The following is a 19,516-nucleotide window of genomic DNA, read 5'->3' on the forward strand; positions in this document are numbered from 1 at the left end:
ACGCGTTTAAGTGATATTACTGACTGGCTAGCTAAGTACAATCTGATGACTTCAAAGTTGTTACCTCTTAAACGAAGGGGATCCGATGTATAGCCAAGAACTTCTGTTGGTATTCGTAATAAAGTATCGATCGACTAGTGTGTGTGTACAGCAGTTGTACTGGTTTACGTGGGGCAACACGCATGTTGGTTGGAAGGAAATTTGGACGCATAGAGCGCAGACGCCTACAAGTCCCATGATGCCTCGGGCCGCGAAGTACGTAGGTGTTTCCGGTGTCCTGTAAGATTTTACTTCCCTCTGCTCGGATCGACGCGAACAGCCCCAAGAAAGAAGACGTTCCAAACTAGCGAACGCCCTAGAATACTGTCGTCCGTCGAGCTCCACTTCGTTAGGCGAACATTGCCAAGTGCGCAGCATGTGGTGAGCCGTGGCCGAAGAAGGAAGAACAGCAGGAAACGTTGGTCGCAAAGGTTCAGGCCTAGCGAAGAAAGTTTGGTCGAGGGCCTGTAAACAACATGTCGTCCTCGTCGCAGCCCTCCTCGAGACGCCAGTGGTGCTACCTCTGCGATTTACCCAAGATGCCCTGGGCCATGCTGTGGGAGTTCAGCGAAGCCGTATGCCGGGGCTGCGTCAACTACGACGGCGCGGACAGAATCGAGCTCCTCATTGAAACCGCCAGGCAGCTGAAGAGCACGCATGGGGTTCTGGAGGGCAGGTCTCCTGGCCCGCAGCAGGGCAAAGCCAGCACGGCCGGGTCCGCGGAAGCCGGGCGACTCGACAGGGGCAGGGGCGAGTACGGCGTCGCGTCTCGCCTGCCGAACGGTCTGCACAGAGCTGAAGACGTGGCGCTGTCGGACAGCAGCCGGCAGAGCCCCAACGCCCGCAGGGCCATGGCCGGGGCAGTTCCGAGTCTCCACGGAACGATATCCCACGCTTTGATCGCTCAGGGCTTAGTCGCGTCCCCGCACGGGCTCCTCGCGCCGATGTCGGGCTCCAGACCGGGGGGCGCTCCCGTGGCGGTCTCGGCCGGCCCCATCATGAGACAGGCCGCGGCTCTGGGCGTGGGAGCGAGCACGTCTGCCCTGGTGGGCATCGACCCGGCCGCGTGGAGGAGCAGCGAAGCGATGGCGGACCTCAACGAGGTGGCGCGCAGCAAGGTGGAAGGCTGGCCTAACAAACCCAAAGTGGTCAGGGACGTTCTCGCGGCGCTCAGCACCTGCGTCCCCTTTCCGGTGCGCTTCAGGAAAGAGCACAATCTGATGGGGCGCGTTCTGGCGTTTGATGCCGGCGCCGCGCCGGACTTCGAGCTCAAGGTGTTCGTGGAGTATCCCGTCGGCTCCGGGATGATCTTTTCCGGAGTTCCGGACCTGGTCAGGCAGATGTTCCGCGACTCCGCCAAGGACGCCGGGAAAGCGGTCAACTCCGGCTTACGCTACGTGGAATATGAGAAGCGGCAAGGCACCGGAGACTGGCGGGGGCTGTCGGAGCTGTTAAACGACGGCGTGCGTCTGTTCAAGGAGCCGCCCATCCCCGAGGTTCTTCCGCAGCCGGATGCCGGCTTGCCCGTGGCGGCCGCCGCGCGCTCCGTCCAGGCCAAGAGCGCAACTCGGCGCCGCAAGGCCTCTCCAGGCTCCGAGAACGGCGAGAGCGACGGCAGACCCGATCACCCGTCCCGGGAGGTGTGGTCCAGAGGCGCTTACCCGGGCATGGAACCTCTCCCGGGAATGGACGGCCCCCCTCGTTTACACAGCCAGCCCTCGCCCATGTCTGCGCTCATGGGCGTCGCCGACAGCCTGAGCTCCGGCCAGGCGGCCAGAGACAGCCCCGGCGTGTCCTCAGCGCACACGTCCGCAGCCGGACGCGCCGCCGCCGGCAGTCCCTCCGCCGCCACCGCCTCCACCTCTGTCTCCCAGGCGTCCGTGGGCCCGAGCGGCGGCGAGTCGGCCGGCGGCGGCGGTCAAGGCGCCCTGCTCTGCTGCACCCTGTGCCGAGAGCGTCTGGAGGACACCCACTTTGTCCAGTGTCCCTCCGTCCCACACCACAAGTTCTGCTTTCCCTGCACCAGAAGCTTCATCCGCAGCCAGGGTCAAGGCGGCGAGGTGTACTGCCCGAGCGGAGAGCGCTGCCCCCTGGCTGGGTCCACCGTGCCCTGGGCCTTCATGCAGGGGGAAATCTCCACCATTCTGGCCGGAGACGGAGACGTGACAGTAAAGAAGGAGAACGACCCTTGACGTCGCCGTCCTCCCAGCAGCGGTACGACCGGATAGCTTCTCTCTTGTTTTGAACGTGCTGTTCAAAAGCTGCGTGTACACAGACAAAATATTATTTAAAAAAAAAAAAAAAAAAAAAAGCACCGATACCAGGTATTAATATCCTTCCGCTACTTCGAGTAAGTCCTCCGCACTGCAGCAGGTTGACACATTCAGAGAGAACAAGTTCTTTTGTTCACAGCTATGTCATTGTGTTCATTTGAAATCGTATGTATCAAAAAGTACTAGCGGTATCGGGACTCTGTATCGGTGAGGGCTGCTATTGGTTTGGGGGGAGGGGGGGATAAAATACAATGGTATAGAGCGAAAAGTATGCGGCTCAATTAAAAATGCGTTTTTGTCAGCATAGCTGAAGCGCAAAACAAATGATTAATTTTGTCATTTGGGTCCTTACTGGCATAACAATGAAAATGTAATTGAACAATAGCATTTATCCTCGTGTTAAATAAAGTAGCACATCGGCTTCACTGCTCTGAGGTGTTCAAATCCCGGCTGCGGCCTTCCTGTATCCAGTTTGCGTGTTCCCTCCGTGCTTTGCTTCGGTTTTCTCCGTTAGGTTCATTGCAAAATCGAAACTTGTCCTCAGGTGCGAGTGTGACTTGTCGTTTGCCTCTTTGTGCCCTGCGTAGGCCGGCAACCAGTCCAGGGTGTACACCCAGCTTTTACTCGGTCAGCTGGGATAGGCATAGGTATTTTTAGCTTTTATCTATCCAGGTAAGGCAATTGACATGAACAGATTCTCATTTGCAATGTCAACCTGGCGTCAGACGGCAGAGTAAAACGAAGCAAAATACAAGAGAATACAAATGAATATAATAGAAACAATAAATACATAAGACAATGAGGAATACAAGGTTCATAACAGGCTATAAACAGATGCAACGATCATGTAAAGTATCCCTCGCTAACTTTTTAAACAATCAACCCCCAAAGTAGGGTGGACTTCGGAAACAATGTTAATAAAACTTGGAATGGAGAGTGCGGGTGGTGGTATGCATGGTGAGCAGAGAGTAAAGAAGCTAATGAGGATACGTGGTATAGAAAGTGGATGGATGGATATTAGATAACAAAAAAAAAAAGAACAAATTCCATCAATGTTTAATGTTAAGGGGTCATTGGTTTGCAGGGGGGGGCGCACCGTCATCCCTGGAGATTCAGATCGCTTATTATAGTAAGGTTTAAAAATGTAAAGCCAATTCGCAAAAAAGTAAACAAGTAATTTTCTTACGAGATGGTCTCTTGTATAAGCTCTCACGGCTCTCCCAAAAATGTATTTCCTGCAACACAAATGTTGATACTGAAAAGGTAGCCCATGTTGGGTTTCCAGTTTACTTTAACCTTTCTTATCGTTCTCATCCTCCTTTTCTCCTCCAGTGGATGATTGATTGATTGATTCCAAAGCACTTCCCTACCACGTAAAGCAGAGTGTTCCCTCTCTGCAGTTCATCATGTGCCTCTCAGGACCGAAGAGCTCCCACGTCGAAGAGGACAAAACTTTGCTTAAGGACACAACATGACTCATGCTTTTCATCAGGCCATTTTCCAAGCACACCCTTTTTAACAAATAAACAAAACAAAAGACAGTCTTTTTTTCTTTCATTTGTGTATAATTTTGGCAAATATAGATGGATCACATTGATACTGATCGTTTGACCGACAGATGCTCCACAAACAAAAACAAAAAAAACAAACAAAAAAACGAAATGTCAAAAATGTTCTAAAAAGAACTATTTTCCTTTTTAAAGCCAAGGAACTAATGTAATCTCAATGTCTCATTTGTCTGTCAAATGTGAATTTCCTTTCAATATGGCTGTAATTTCTATTTTTGATACAATTCAAATTGCATTCATTTTTGTTTAGTTTGTAGTACGAAGACCAAAGATGGCGTCATACTCAAGTGTCACTTTTATTTTAGTGGTGTATATGTTGTATTCGCTGATAACCATGCCGCCACTCACTAAGTTCTCTCACAGACGTAAGCTTTATTTACTTTCTGAAATATGTATTAGGTAATTAGCGCCACAGTCTTAAATGGTTAAACTTGTGATTTCAATGGGTCAATTCTACAGTAAATTACAGTAGTAGTTGAAATGTTGCCTACCTGTCTTTTACTGTTTATTTCTGTCTCAGAAGTGCAACAGATGCTCAGATGAAAAGTTTTTTTTTTTTTTTTTTTACAAACTTTATTCAATAAATACCAAACAAAACCCACACCACTGCATACTCATTTGCTCAAATTATATACCGCGACATGAAAAAGTATTTTCCCCCTTTTGATTTCTAGCTTGTGTGTGTGCAATTTTATCACAATTGTTTTAGATCATACCAATCTTAGTATATCACAGAAAATCCAAGTAAAATATCAAATGTAGTTCTAAATTATTTTAAGGGAGGTTGAATCAAAATAAACATCTGTCCGAACAGTACGATGCGGGACAGTTCTACACCACTGAAAACTACAACTGCAATAAACACGATGCGAATTGCTCACAATCAGAACTAAGCATGATTAACTTTATGGTGGCAATCAAATTAGGACGTGGTTATGATGAAAGTCACTATGGAATTAAAGATGTGCCTGAAAATATTAGGTGCAGCAAAATTATAACCAATACCACGGCGAATCATTCAAAACAAAAAGGATATTTAATAGCTTGATTTATTGCATGACTTGAAAGTATAGTACTGTATAGATAAAGGTGCACACAGTACCAAATTGTAGAAAACCGGAAACAATTTTACAGCCTTTTTGTAAAGGTTCTGCTTGAGCACACACAAAAAATGCACAACCTAATACCCACACAATTTTTAGACATTTGTACAGATGTGGTCAAAATCCTTTACTTTCTGGACACCCATTGTCACACGCCTTTTGAGCTGAAAATACTTTACTTGTCACTGTGGTGCTGATGTCATGAAATTGTGATTCAAAAACCACTATATTTTCACTCTTGCAACTTTCAGACTTTTGTCAACTACAGTGGATTTACAAGTTGTTTTTGACAGCGCGTCCCATTGATGATGCAAACACTCGGGCGGTGGGGCTGAGACGTGTCCTCGGTCGACTCCACACTCAGATGGGACATCTGCCGTTTCCAAGTGCTTCCTGAGCTCCTTTCAGGGTCTCCTGCTTCACACACTTCCAGTAGCCAGAGAAGCCATTCTGTGGATGCACCTGCATATGTTTATCACATAAAATAAAGCCAGAATTCTTGGAAAATGAGATGTGGACTAGCAAAGAAAATTGACAGTTGACAGGTCCATATTTGTCAATGGTTATGCAAGTAACAATAGCAGGTTATCAGTTGTCCAAGTCAAAAAAGTGAACCGTTGGATTTAATAACTGGTTGACCCTCCTTTGGCAGCAACAACCTCAACCAAACATTTCTGTTAGCTGAAGATCAGACGTGCACAATGATCAGGAGGAATTTTGGACCAATCCTCTTTATAAAACAGTTGCAGATTCATGGGATGTCTGGTGTGAATAGCTCTCTTGAGATCATGCCACTGCAGTTGAGGTTGAGTTGCTCAGGACTTTGACTGGGACACTTCAGAACACCCATTTTCTTCTTCTGAAGCTATTCTGTTGTTGATTCGCTTCTGTGTTTTGGATGGTAAATGGGCTTTCATTTTTTTTTTACAGCGCTTCTCTACCTTCAAGGTAGTCAAAGAGCTTTACTACTGACTCCTCATTCACTACTACTACTAATGATTCAGCATCAGGATCATTGTCCTGTTGCAACACCCCTCCCCTTTTGAGTTTCGACTGTTGGACAGATGGCCTCAAGTTCTTCTGCAAAACATCTTGATAAACATGTGATTTCATTTGTTGGTTCAGCTGGCGTTTGAGGGACGTAGCCCGAAAATACTCAAGTGAGTGAAGGACACCATCGTACAGTATATAGAAAAATGCCCACATGCCAGCTCAAGTGTTCTAAAGCCAAGCCATATGTTTAATTTCCCGCCGTGGAATACCTGTTTTATAAAGCTTGTGTGTGTGCACGCGTTGTTTGAGGGGTAAAATGTGGCCCTACACCCCCACCCGAATAAGTGTTTCTAGATGCTGATTTGATGCGCCCCTTAACTGCGACAAGTCAAGCTCCCAGCAATTTCATCCGCCGAACTATACAATACTCACCCATAGCGAGAATTAAAGGTCCCGTATTTTTGCTACTTGGACCTCCATAGTGACTCTCTAACATAGACTTAGTATAAAAGCATCTATTTAAAAAAAAAAAAAAAAAAAAAAAAAAGAGAACACCTTGGTTTTGTCATACGAGTGTCCAAAAAAGGCCCCTCTGACAGCTACTTCTGTTTGACCCAGTTTTGTATCTGCTTTGTGCATATGTGGCTAAGGGAGCGCCCTTTCCTCTGATTGGCTGTCGCCGTTTTTTTTTTTTTTTTTTATAAATACATTTGGGATTTTTGTTGCAGAACATGTAAGTTGGTGTCTTGAAGAAACCTCTCCACGTTTCAATTAACAATAATTGGGGCCATAAAACCTTAAACTTTGTGCTTGAATCCGGGTTGTTTGCAGCGAAATAATTCCCGCAGCAGCTCGGGGGTATTGGAGTGTGGGGCTACGACAGTCGGCCAATCAGGTACCAGTTTCAAAAGACTTGACTTCTGATTTGAAAACTAATCTATCATTTTGTTGTGTGCATACAGTATAACACTATGATCAGGCGATGAAACAATTTATATGGTTTCACGATTATAATGGCCCTCTGGAAGGAAAACGTGCCAACAATGTTGCCTGCCTTAAATGAACCCCAGCAACCTAAACCTCTGAACCTAGAATCATCCCTGCTCACTGGGCATTCTGCATAGTCATCTTTACAGGACAGCCACTCCTTGGAGAAGAAGCAACAGTGCTGAACCTTCTCTATTTATAGACAATTTGTCTTACTGTAGACTGATGACCATCAAGACTTAAGATACTTTTGTAACCTACTCCAATTTATACAAGCTGACCTCAAGAGAGCTATTCACACCTGACATCCCATTAATCTTGCAGAATGGCAACAGTTTTGTAAAGAGGAATGGCCTAAAATTCATCTTGATTGTTGTGCACATCTTATCTGCAATTACAGGAAACATTTGGTTGAGGTTATTGCTGCCAACAGAGGGTCAACTAGTTATTAAAGCCAAGTGTTTAGCTTATTTTCCAAAAAATATGAAAACATGATTGTTTGTGTGCTATTAGTTTATGTAGACTGTTCCAAGGGTTATACAGGAAGTTCTCGATTCACGAACGAGTTCTGTTCCTACGCTGGCGACGTAACCCGAATCGGATTTCACCGTTAATGTCGAAATTTACGTCAAAATACTTCTGTTACGGGTATTGTCCCACGTGATTGTGTCAGCAAGCTCAGTGTGTGTGGGCGTGTGCGTCGAGACGGGACTCCGCAGGCGTCGTCTGGCGGGACTGTGAAGGAGGGAGGACTGCGCGCAGGTGCGAGTGTGTGCAGTGGCAACTGTAGTGACGGCGACCGGCGAAGAGTAGCGATTAGCGGAGGACCCGTTACCGTTGAATGTGCAGAGGAGCTAATAAAGCCATGAAAGCAGTAAATCGGTACTTCCTGCCTTTATTGTTGCCGCCACCCAGCTCAGCTGTGCAACGAGAGAAGGGAGTTAACCCCGAGGAGGACAACCTCGGCAGAGTATTTTTATTATTTTTTTTTTTAAGTTAAGATGCTGTACTTACCATTCCTGCTGAGAGTGTGAAAAAAGGAGGGCGAAAAAGGCAAAAGATACTCCCGCCGCACAAACACAGACAAGCACTATGCACTCGCTAAGCAGAAACACTTTGGTACTGGGGACAAAATGGCGGACGAGGCACGGGCGTCGTAAAGTCGAAACGTCGTAGGTCGAGGACTTCCTGTACAGGTACGAGTCCGTCCCACTTGAGGTCAAACTGGTGTGAACGTGGCCCTAAAACTAAACTCACTAAAATGAGTTTGACAACACTGGGTAACAACACTACTTATCCTTGTTCTCTAATTATTCATATTTTTGCAGAATTCTATTCGATTCCATTAGAGTGGTATCAATCTTTCAGCGACAACTTTTTCCCCAAACCATTTAGCCACAGTGATGGATCGACCTACCTTGAGCCCCCGCAGCACTCTGTCTTTCATCACTCCAATGAACTCCTTGTGGCTCAGGCAGTTGTCCCCGTCCAAGTCGAAGAGTTTAAACACAGTGTCCAACACGTTCTCGGACAGGTCGTGGCCTGTGGCTATCCTCACGGCCCTCTTGAACTGGGCTGTTTTCGTAATATAGAAACACATCATTGTTTCAGACAGCGTTCTTCCTTGCTGTGCATTCCAGCTAGAAAAGAGGTCCTACCCATTCCTATGGGACGGTTGGCTTCACTGATCATCTTCATGGAAAAAGCAAAATCCTCCAGATTGTTTGTGAACAGGCAGAAGGCTTTGAACTCCTCAAATGTGATGCTCTGCGGTGGGCAATATGTCATTTGCATGTTGCACTTTGGCATGGAATACGAAAAGCCACTCTGCCGCGTACCTGGCCAGCAGGGATCCTCTTCCTCATGTTTTCCCAGTAAATCTCATTGTCTTCCTCGTTGGTGTAATGGAGCAGCCACTCGGCAAAGTCCTCACGTCGCATGGTGTCCATTCCTTTGGAGAACTGCAGGAACTCCATCTCCTGAACCTCAGCCTGTAGATCCTCCATGAACCTAAGAGACAGACAGTTGACCAAATGGTAACTAAATAATTTCAACACAATCTCAAGACGCACATTTACAATGACAACCGAAGCCAATCTTTTAATGAATGGGTCTATTTCTACCAGTGACTGATCTACAGCAGGGATGGGCAAACTTTTGTCCGGCAACGGATTTTTAAAAATGGAGAGATGGACCAGGTTGTGGTCCATGTATTACATAAAATGCTTCATTTTAGTCATAAAATATTTGTAATAGTAATGTTTTAAATTAACTAACCAATTGAATAGATGCATATAAATGTATTATTTTTGTATTTATTTATTTTTACACAATAAATCAATTACCTATTAGTACTGCCGGCACGGTAGACGACTGGTTAGCACATCTCATCTGCCTCACAGTTGTGAGGACCGGGGTTCAAACACTGATAATGTAATTGGTCGGTGGGCCGGATTAACCGATGAGCCTGACTTGTTCCACTCTTGATTCATGGAGTAAAGCTAATAATGCTCACAAAGCCAACCAACGGAAACAGGATTCACAGCTATTTAAATGTAAAAAAAAACAAAAAACTGACAACTGGTTGTCGTATAAAATGCGAGTCTATTTCCAGACAACTGCCTTTGAGCAAAGCACAGACTGTTTACTTGTGGAATTCTTGATACTGCAACTTGTTTTGGCCACTCTTTCCAAAGAAGTATGCCTGCAGCGTCGTGTTCACATGCTCGCCTTCTTCAACTGATCTCTGCAAGATACCAGCAGTGCAGAAATAACACATTTCAATACATTTGAAAAAACTAAAAGTTGTGGTTTGTTGACAGATTAAAAAAAGACAGTGGGGATTTCCTCACCTCTGTGATGTCCTTTGAAATTCTCATTTTACTTTTCCCAATGTTCTTGAGCTGAAAAACAAAAACAAGGAGAAAAATGATGAATAACTTTCACAAAAGAAGCATTATGATCTTTATGAAGACATACTTAGGCTGTTGAAGAAAAATGAAAACATGCACTTCTAATCATGGATGCATGCTTGTACACCAGTGTTAATTTTAACAGCAAATTTTGATTTCGGTTTAGTCAGTCTTTTGACTAAAATGTAATTTAGTTTGAGTCATAATTGTGTCATTTAAATAGTTCTACCTTTAGTTTATTTTGAATTGATGAAATCCCATAAGATTATAGTCGACGAAAACTCCAGTAAATTTAGTTGACTAAAATAAAAAGTGTGTTAAGGGTGTGTGCGCGTAAACATTCCCTTCAATTTCTTCAACATGATTGGCTCCTGCATAGAGGGAAGTGTAGGCTACGCAGATGTAACGAGACTCCATATATGGACGCTCTGAACGGCGAGCCTGTATAGGCGTTTGATGCTGTATATACAATATATTGCACTTAATCCCATTTCTTAAACCATAAAAAGATCGATTAAGAGTTAAGGAAGAATCAGGTTGCTAAAGAGTAAACTGGGGTGTGAAGACGAGGCGCAACGGAAATTCTAATTTTGAATTGCGTCAAAACCAGTGGCCGACCGATCGGCCGCTCAACGAAACAGTTGCCAAACCACGCACACTGCGCCATAGTTCAGTCGGGTATGGCGGCGGTGCTCGGTGTGCGCCAGCCTTAACCGCCGTACTCCTAACCTTAACTCATCCTAAACTGCCTTAACCCCAACCCTCCATCTAAACCTAACAGTCATAAACTTCTTAGTTTTTTGGGACTTCTTGTTACATCTGCGTAGCCTACCCTTCCCACAATGCAGGAGCCAATCATGTAGAAGCGGGCGGGTCTTGCTTTTGTTCATTTGTTTTCTGAAATGTAAAAAGTGTTTCACAATTTGTTACATTGTTTTGCACTTCCAGGCCACCGTATTAAATACAGCTTTTAGGACCACAACTCCTGTTATGTTTTTTTGATGCACACTTAGGAATACTATTATTGTGTATTTTAATGTTGGTCATAATGGTGGTACTCAAGAGATTAAATATTTTTATGGATACTGTTGAGCAGTGGCAAAAACTAGTGGAAAATATTAGTATAATTGATTGTACGAATAATGTCTAAAATTACAGATTGGGGACAGGCCAGGAAGACCTTGTTATGATAAACCAGATGTACTGTAAAAACGTCCACCGGATGGTGCCAAAGTGAAGATCTAACAGGGCGATACAGTCTTATACGCATTTGCTTGCTTCATGCATATTAGCAAACATATTTAACCTGTAACAGTTTATTACAAATATTTTTGGTACCTAAAAATTAGAGCCCACAATTATCTGTGTCCACACAGGTATTTGTGAGGAAAAGATAATGGCGTGATAGGACCTTTTAGTGTCAAATGAAGTATTTTGTGTCATGTTCTATGTTTATGGCTAGGGGAGTATATGTTATGCATCCATGTATTATTTCAGGAAAGATTGCTCAGAAGTGAGCTTTGAGTATTGGCTAACAAGTTATTATAAGTCGTATCCATAGTAACGCAGGCGAAACGCTTTGAGTAATATTGCGAGATGGTGAAATGCACTCACTAAAATGGGCACGCAAAACTGGATTTGACAAGCTAAAGTGAAGATCAAAAGAGGAAGTAAAACTCCGAGGAAAACGAAGGCCTTAGAATAGCTTGGATGACATTCCTATACAAGTCAAAAACTCAGTTTTTTAGCGCTCTTTGCCTCCCGTCAGCCAGCATTTGAGGTACTATTGAAACATTCATTCACATCTAATCTTAATACAATTTTGAAGAATAAGCTTGTTGGAGGAATGCTCGGCCTGATCAATTGCATGTTCCTTTATGAATTGGTTTTTATTTTTCATTTATTAATATTTTTTTAATTTTATTGTCATGTTTTGAATTTTCACATTTTGGACTTTTTCCATTCACCAACGTAAGAGACTCTGAGACTTGACACAGTACTATTTATAAATATTTGGGAACCACTGATCAAGATGTAATTAAAGCACTATGAATGTGTTAAGAACAGTAAGGTATGCAATTCACACACAGGTTGCCACGGCGCTTCGGTTGCTGTCATGCTGCGGTTGAACTACAGTTGCGTTCGAAGTACACATACAAAACCTTGTGCATTAATGATGCCTTTGGAAAAAATTGGGAACCATTAAGCGATAGAATATAGACTCCAGTAAAAACTACCAACATTTAAAGTATGTGGGGTGTCTGTGGACAAACAACAACACATTAAGAGGTCGTTTTATGAACATTGATTCATTAGTCTCTCACACATCGATGCAAAACAGCGAGGAGGCTGAGCAAAACAGCAGCAAAGTCAGCGGACTTAGAGATGCTAACTAAGCGATAAAAAACTTACTTTTTTTTATAACTTAACATGCATACCTGTATGTGGATTTCAGGGTGACTGGACTGTAATTGTCTCTTCCAGTTGGTCATATTTCTAAAAGTGTTCTAGTGCACACTCAGCCAACGACACAGTAGAAGTTTGTTCTTTTATGTTTATATAGCTCTTTCCTCATGGCCGCTTGCGGCCGCTGGCTTCAATCTCAAACTGTCTTGCGTTAGTTCCTTATCACGTCGATCTGATAGGTGCTCTTATTGAACCTCTTCAAACAAAAGTAGTTCTGATTGGATCTTGTCTCTGGCGGGCATTTACGTCTCATTTTTACGGAAATACATTTCTATTTAGTAATAGTCTCGTCTTTGTCAGAAAAAAAAAAAAAAAGGCCCTTGACTATTACGAACATTTTTCGTCAACAAAATGAACACTGTTGTGCAGCTGCGAAAGTAGAACAGACATGCAAGCTAGAAGCACACATACGCTAACATCACATAATTCCGTTCTGTCATATATGTGCTTGGTCAGGACACGGAAATGTTGGAGTGAATGGACGAAACAGAAGTAATGAGTGATGCAAACAAAATGGATGAGTCCACCTCACCTTTTAGCTGTGGCAGCATCAGGCAGCATCAAAAATGCAAACAGTGTGACATTTGAGCCCACAATCTATTCATCCATTCGTAAGAACAGTATTAATATATCCATCCATTTTCTGTACCCTCACTAGGGTCGCAGGCGTGCTGGAGCCTATCCCAGCTACCTTCGGGCGAGAGGCGGAGTACACCCCGAACTGGTCGCGAGCCAATCGCAGGGCACATAGAAACAAACAACCATTCGCACTCACATTCACACCTATGGGCAATTTAGAGTCTTCAATCAAACCTACCACGCATGTTTTGGGGATGTGGGAGGAAACCGGAGTACCCGGAGAAAACCCGCTCAGGAAAGGGGAGAACATGCAAAGTCCACACAGGCGGGGCCGGGATTTGAACCCCGACCCTCAGAACTGTGAGGCAGATGTGCTAACCAGTCGTGCACCGTGCCGCCAGTATTATAATACTAAATGGTAAAAATATGTGGTATAGTATAATTGTAAAACAGAAAGAAGGCTCTGTATCCCTGTCATTGGGTTAATTTTACCTTCATAAACTCCCTTTTGTCCACATGCTCGTTTCCGTCCACATCAAGCATTTTGAAAGCTATACGGAATCCTGTCCGTGGCTCTGCAACAGCAAACGGCATCAGTTATCAACGTCGACGTCTAATAAAACTCACACCACAAGCTCAGTCAATAGAACGCATGAATGCAACCTGCAGGCCATTAATGAGGGAAAATACATTTAGGAATTGTTGATGAACAGACAGTCCAATCTCGTGATAATTTGTCGATGTGGTCATTTACTTACTTGTCAGAATAGTCAGCAAGAACAGGTATTCTGTGTAGGATATCAAACCTGCAAAACAAATCATCAAACCTGCGTAACGAGTTACTATATAAAAAATAGTCATAGATTAGATTATAGCTGCTTTTCTTATGTCATTGTGTGTAACTATATTGACCATACAACACACTTTAACATTGCTGAAGTAAGATTGTACTTCAATTTAGGCAATTACAGACAATCTCCACTAGTTTGCAGTAAAGAGGCATGACAATGAACAGGACATCAGCCACTGACAGTGATGTCGTAAGTTTAGACTGACTTTCAGCGTTTGTTTTGCCAACGAATTATAAAACACACTATTCTTAACTATTCATAACTAAAGAGCACACAACAAACAGCTTTACATTATGAAACAAAGGTGAAATATTCACAAACGGAGCTGCGAGTCATTCTGAGAGGGATCACGTCCTCCCGTCTGGGAGGAGTGACATCACACATGTGCCAAATCACGTTTTCAACACGTGGACAAAAGCGGTCAAGTCAACAATGTAGGAGGGTGAGGAAGATTGGGGGGGGGTTTGAAGCGGTCACTATTTTGACTTTGTATCAGTTAAAAATGGAAATATTGACTTTCATTGTACACCCTGTGCTGGCGACCAGTGTCAAGCGCAATCCGTGTTTGGGGATGGCGCGAAAACCACAGGCTTTCAAAAATGTGTGAGTTTCAAAAAGTATAATATGCACCACTTCCAAAATGATAGAGATATTCGGCTTGCGGATGAAATTGCGGGATGACCCTAAAATGAACTATAACCCTGAAAGGTTAACTTAATTTGACCTTCTCTAAACTTTTGAATGCCCATATCCAAATGTTCAGCGTCACCGAAAAAAAAAAAAAAATGCTTTACATTTTCTTTGTGTATGATTTAAGTAAAATAAAACATTAATGGCTAAAATAGTGCTATATTGACTTACAAGCTTATTCTTATTTTGTTCTGTGACCAAGTTCGCCATTCAATTTTCCCCAATGAAAATGAATTGAAACGTCATTAATCTGTTCCAGCCCCCTAAAACTACAAATTAATATAATCCCTTTCATTGAAATATAAATATTAAAAAACATAAAAAGGGAATGTAAAGAAATAAACTGTTTTAATAAGTGTAATTACGCCGAAAGTGACACATATACTGTAGAAAAGGCCACAATGAAAAGCAACTGTTTGGATAGCAGAGATAAACAGAACGAGCCAGTCATGCAAGAACCCCCATTCAGTTCAAACTTACCGTTGTCTCCCCAAAGTCTGAACAAATTGTTGCCAGGCCGAGCTTTGGAAGCAGCGACCAACATCTGATCAATTTCCTACAAAAATGTCAGAGTAGATGCATATCAGTATCATCATCCCCGATGGAAAGTAAAACGCGTATTTTTTCTTAACTCCTCAGTGCAGGGAACTATACTTACATTTGTTTTGAGGACTCTCTTCTGCAGTTTTCCTAGACCAGAGACCAGAAACACACACTTAAAAAAAAATGAATCACATAAAGGTTGATTTCATAAGAATTAAAGAAACCAGTACATATTGAAAACAAATGGTGCACCACCCCATCAGATCCAGTTAATGATGCTGTGTTGAGGGGGGGGGGGGAAGCTTCTTTTTTTTCCCCATTTTGAGATGTTTTATAAATTAAATTCACAGTACAGGCAGTCCTCGGCTTACGACAGACCCGACATTTTGTTGTTATGAACGGCGTGAAATGAACAAGGTTGAATATGTCATCATGCACCACAACAATATACACAGTTACCACTGTACATACTGTTCCTTATTTGATTGTTTTACTTTATATGGCCTAGAAATGATTACACAAACATTTAGCGTAAAGATGACTTTATAGCATTAGCATAGGTTTATAGTATTAGTTAGTGAGAAGACTATGGTGTATTCTGACTGGAGTGCAAATTTGGGTTACGTCGCCACCTTAAGAAAGGAACTCAGGTCTTTAAACCTAGGTAATGACTAAATTGTCAACACAACTCGTGGCCACCATCTTTGCTGTATTTATATATATTAAAAAAAAAAAAAAAAAACATTGGAGTGAGCACTTCAAATGCCTCAAAAATTCTCCATAGCAAATACATTGGCGAGAAAACAATTAACCACTAAAGTACATGACCTATCTATTTTGCAGCCCACACTGTTCTTCTCAAGAATAAGGTTCCACTTGCGCAATTTTACGGTCACAGTAAGTCACGCCCAATAAAACGTCTCTGTAATTTTGAGGCATCGACTTAGAAAACCCCTTGGAATTTCGGTCTGTACCAACTTATTGGACCCGACCTCGGATAAGCGGAAGAAAATGTATGTTTAAACTTTAGCCTTGGCAAATCAATTGTTTTGTTTTTTAACTCTAAATTGAAGTTCTTTTTTGACCTGGCTTTCTGTTGGCTACATCACACAAAAACGTTACCCAAAAAGGCAACTTTTATTTCAACACAAAAAAAACTAAATTTCTCGAGCCCCTATCCTCTTAATTTCAAAATTCTTGGTGCGTTGTATTCAGGTTGAAGTGGCCATTTCAACCAGATAAAGCATTTTGACAGACTGTCAGTTTTGGGAACACTTGTCAAATTGCTAATGTGATTGAGAAAAAAAAATGCTCCTCCATAAACTGGCCTTCCAATTGGGAAAAAGCTGGGTTTTTGGAGTGTTATTTTAGAGTGTATCTGCATGTATACCTGCCAGCCATACCCGTCATTTTACTGAAGAGTACAGTAGCGAAGCCATCTGCGCCAAGTTGCCAAAATAAACAAGCAACTTTTATTTATTTTTTTAATTTTTTTCAAGTGGGCTTTAATTCTGCCCGGCAACAAATTCGGTGACCATTTCTCAGTTGACGTTGACACTGTCAGAGAGGTAATGATTTATGGTGGGACAATCGCAGTTGTAGTTTGCAGCGATGTACAACTGCACTCAAATATTTTGTTAAATGTGTCATTCCAGAATTGGACAACATTTTCTGTCCCCCCCCCCCCCCCCCCTCCCTTGAAAATCATCACTACAGAAACACGCTCTTGTTGTGTACATTACAGTTGCCCTGAGACAAAACGAAATGCATCTGTTGTAAAAGTGATCCCTCAATATTACATAAAATAAATCTGTTAAACCGACTGGTTAGAGCATCAGCCTCACAGTTCTGAGGACCCGGGTTCAATACCCAGCTCCGCCTGTGTGGAGTTTGCATGTTCTCCCCGTGCCTGCATGGGTTTTCTGCGGGCACTCCGGTTTCCTCCCACATCCCAAAAACATGCATTAATTGGAGACTCTATATTGCCAGTAGCCATGACTGCGAGTGCGAATGGTTGTTTGTTTCTATGTGCCCTGTGATTGGCTGGCAACCAGTTCAGGGTGTACCCCGCCTCCTGCCCGATGACAGCTGGGATAGGCTCCAGCACGCCCGCGACCCTAGTGAGGAGAAGCGGCTCAGAAAATGGATGGATGGATAAATAAAAACAATTATGCTCTGACGTTGCGTCTCTCCAAATACACAAAACCCTGTTAGCAAAACATGCTAACCCTATCTAGAGGAAGAGGAAACAGTGAGCTTCACTTTCACAATTCCTTAATTGTCTTCCGATTCTTGAATGAGCCACAAATGTCAATTCCCTTTCTCTTTGACAGGAGACGACTGTACAGTTATGTTGTATGCTGTTATGTCAGCTTACGATCGACATTCTCCAGCATCACCGAGAAGAGGAAGTCTCTCGGCGTCATGTAGGGCTCTTCTTTATATACAATTGAGGCAAACTGGATGAAACGCCTCTTTCTGGCAGACATTTGGGGAGCAGCAGACCACTGAAAGCAGGCCAGGACGTTGAAGAATGAATTTGAAAAGAGAAAACAACAATGTACATTTAAAAAGGTGAATCTTTGGAGTTCAAATAAAACTTCAAAACATGTGCGTACTCACCTTTTGCTCTTCGGCGTGAACGACAACGAGAGGAATACGTCTACTGTTCACGTCATATCGGTAAGCATATCCTAAAAACCCTGTCGCGAAAACTGTGCCGCAGATAACAGCTGGGCGCCATGTTGAACCTTGCAAATGCCGTGAGCCCCTGACAGCACTCCTGAAAAAGAACGCAACTTTTCCAACGAAGGCCATTTTCTCTACACTCGCCCCTTCGCCGAGCTTCCGTAGCCTCGCCCACGAGTGGCGCCATAGCATAGATATCAAGAGTCGATACGCCAGCGCGCTGTAGCTGCCTGGCTCTACTGACGTAGCTATGCGGCGGCCATGTTGGAGAGGTCGATGTTCCCATGAAAGACAAAAAAAAAAAGAAAAAGTAGTAAATTGCTTCGTTCGCATCCGATTTTCATGAGGTTTACTTTTTTTTTTAATTAATCAACGCTAAAGCGTGTGCTATCAATGCATAACATTTGAAAAAAAAGCAACAACAGCAACAACAAAATACATGGGAAAGGTTACTCCAGTTCCTTTGTTGTAATTCTATGACGCTGTACACACTGTACAACCCTGTTTATAGTCTAGGATATTCTAGAACTTCGGAAATGAGACACGACGGATTTATCTGGGCAGAAAGCTGCTCATCCATGAGAGAGATTCCTGTTTATCAGACAAAATAATAATAATAATAAAAAATAATAATCTATATACCGTAATTCCTCATGTATAATGCGCACCCATGTTGATCTCAAAATTCTGGGAAACCCTTCTACCTATGTATAATGCATTTTTACAATCCATGATTTTCCTTCGACCTATATGATCAAAACATGAAGTATTATCTATATTTTGTTTGTTTTTTCAAATAATTATTCTGAAGTTAAGCACTTTATTTGAACACTTATAATAACAGTATGTAATACTTTGTTTTTATTTACTTGGTCTTATTTTGAAATTCACAGCACTACTTTTATTTAGTAAATGCAAAAACACATTTGTGCTAATGTTTGAATTTATATTGCTTAATATTGCCTTATTATATTGCCTTTCAAACTTCTTGTTCCATGTGCCCCCCTTTTAACTTTGAGCACCTGCCCTTCCAAAGGTCTCTGCACGTCTGTCACATAATATATAAAAATATCATGCAGTATTTCACTTAACATTGAATTTATGGGGGTCTTATGGGGATGGTGTAGTGGTACACTCGCCTGACTTTAGTGCGGGCAGCGTGGGTTCAGTTCCCACTCAGTGACCGTGTTAATGGGAGCGCGAATGGTCGTCCGTGTCTATATGTGCCCTGCGACTGACTGGCGACCGGTTCAGGGTGTAGTCCGCCTTTTGCCCAAAGTCAGCTGGGATACGCTCCAGCGCTCCGCAACCCAGAACAGCATAAGCGTTGTTGAGAATGGATGGATGGATTGTACTTATGGCTGTGATCCATATGTCCTTTTATTTCTTCTGTGCATATAGCTTGATGTATAATTTAACAATGATTTACTGGAAATAAAGCCTTCTTTCATTCAGGTGCCCTTAACCTTCCTCGAAAGGTCCATCCATCCATCCATCCATTTTCTGAGCCGCTTCTCCTCACTAGGGTCGCGGGCGTGCTGGAGCCAATCCCAGCTGTCATCAGGCAGGAGGCGGGGTACACCCTGAACTGGTTGCCAGCCAATCGCAGGGCACACACAAACAAACAACCATTCGCACTCACATTCACACCCACGGGCAATTTAGAGTCTCCAATTAATGTTTTTGGGATGTGGGAGGAAACCGGAGTGCCGGAGAAAACCCACGCAGGCACGGGGAGAACATGCAAACTCCACGCAGGCGGAGCTGGGGATTGAACCCGGGTCCTCAGAACTGTGAGGCTGATGCTCTAACCAGTCGTCCACT

At 43.3% G+C, this 19,516-nt stretch overlaps 2 protein-coding genes across 3 annotated transcripts; one reads left to right on the forward strand and one right to left on the reverse strand.

The window, feature by feature from the left end:
* Positions 1–236: 236 nt before the first annotated feature.
* Positions 237–4,502, forward strand: LOC133416487 (interferon regulatory factor 2-binding protein 1-like). Its single transcript, XM_061703447.1, has 2 exons — positions 237–2,253; positions 3,645–4,502. The coding sequence occupies exon 1, from the start codon at positions 516–518 to the stop codon at positions 2,229–2,231; it is 1,716 nt and encodes a 571-aa protein (XP_061559431.1). The 5' UTR covers positions 237–515; the 3' UTR covers positions 2,232–2,253; positions 3,645–4,502.
* On the reverse strand, positions 4,375–17,953 carry micu2 (mitochondrial calcium uptake 2). Of its 2 annotated transcripts, none has more exons than XM_061703450.1 (12): positions 17,627–17,953; positions 17,382–17,511; positions 15,120–15,151; positions 14,942–15,017; positions 13,679–13,726; positions 13,413–13,495; positions 9,816–9,866; positions 9,612–9,709; positions 8,802–8,973; positions 8,622–8,730; positions 8,381–8,538; positions 4,375–5,445 (listed from the first exon to the last, which is right to left on the reverse strand). In XM_061703450.1, the coding sequence occupies exons 1-12, from the start codon at positions 17,882–17,884 to the stop codon at positions 5,344–5,346; spliced, it is 1,317 nt and encodes a 438-aa protein (XP_061559434.1). In that variant the 5' UTR covers positions 17,885–17,953; the 3' UTR covers positions 4,375–5,343. The 2 variants fall into 2 exon arrangements, with proteins under 2 accessions (XP_061559434.1, XP_061559435.1); XM_061703451.1 differs by having other exon boundaries at positions 4,375–5,433; positions 17,627–17,952.
* Positions 17,954–19,516: the final 1,563 nt, after the last annotated feature.

The sequence above is a fragment of the Phycodurus eques genome, chromosome 17, assembly GCF_024500275.1.
Source record: "Phycodurus eques isolate BA_2022a chromosome 17, UOR_Pequ_1.1, whole genome shotgun sequence".
NCBI lineage: Eukaryota > Metazoa > Chordata > Actinopteri > Syngnathiformes > Syngnathidae > Phycodurus > Phycodurus eques.

What these genes read in the sequence shown, in the direction of transcription:
- LOC133416487 (XM_061703447.1), top strand. Translation starts at nt 516, where the DNA reads ATGTCGTCCTCGTCGCAGCCCTCCTCGAGACGCCAGTGGTGCTACCTC.
- micu2 (XM_061703450.1), bottom strand. Translation starts at nt 17,884, where the DNA reads ATGCTATGGCGCCACTCGTGGGCGAGGCTACGGAAGCTCGGCGAAGGG. An exon ending in CAGTATCAAGAATTCCACAA is followed by an intron (nt 8,974 to 9,611) that starts GTAAACAGTCTG and finishes TCTGTCTCTTAG; the next exon opens with GTTCATGGAGGATCTACAGG. An exon ending in AGAGGATCCCTGCTGGCCAG is followed by an intron (nt 8,731 to 8,801) that starts GTACGCGGCAGA and finishes TGCCCACCGCAG; the next exon opens with AGCATCACATTTGAGGAGTT.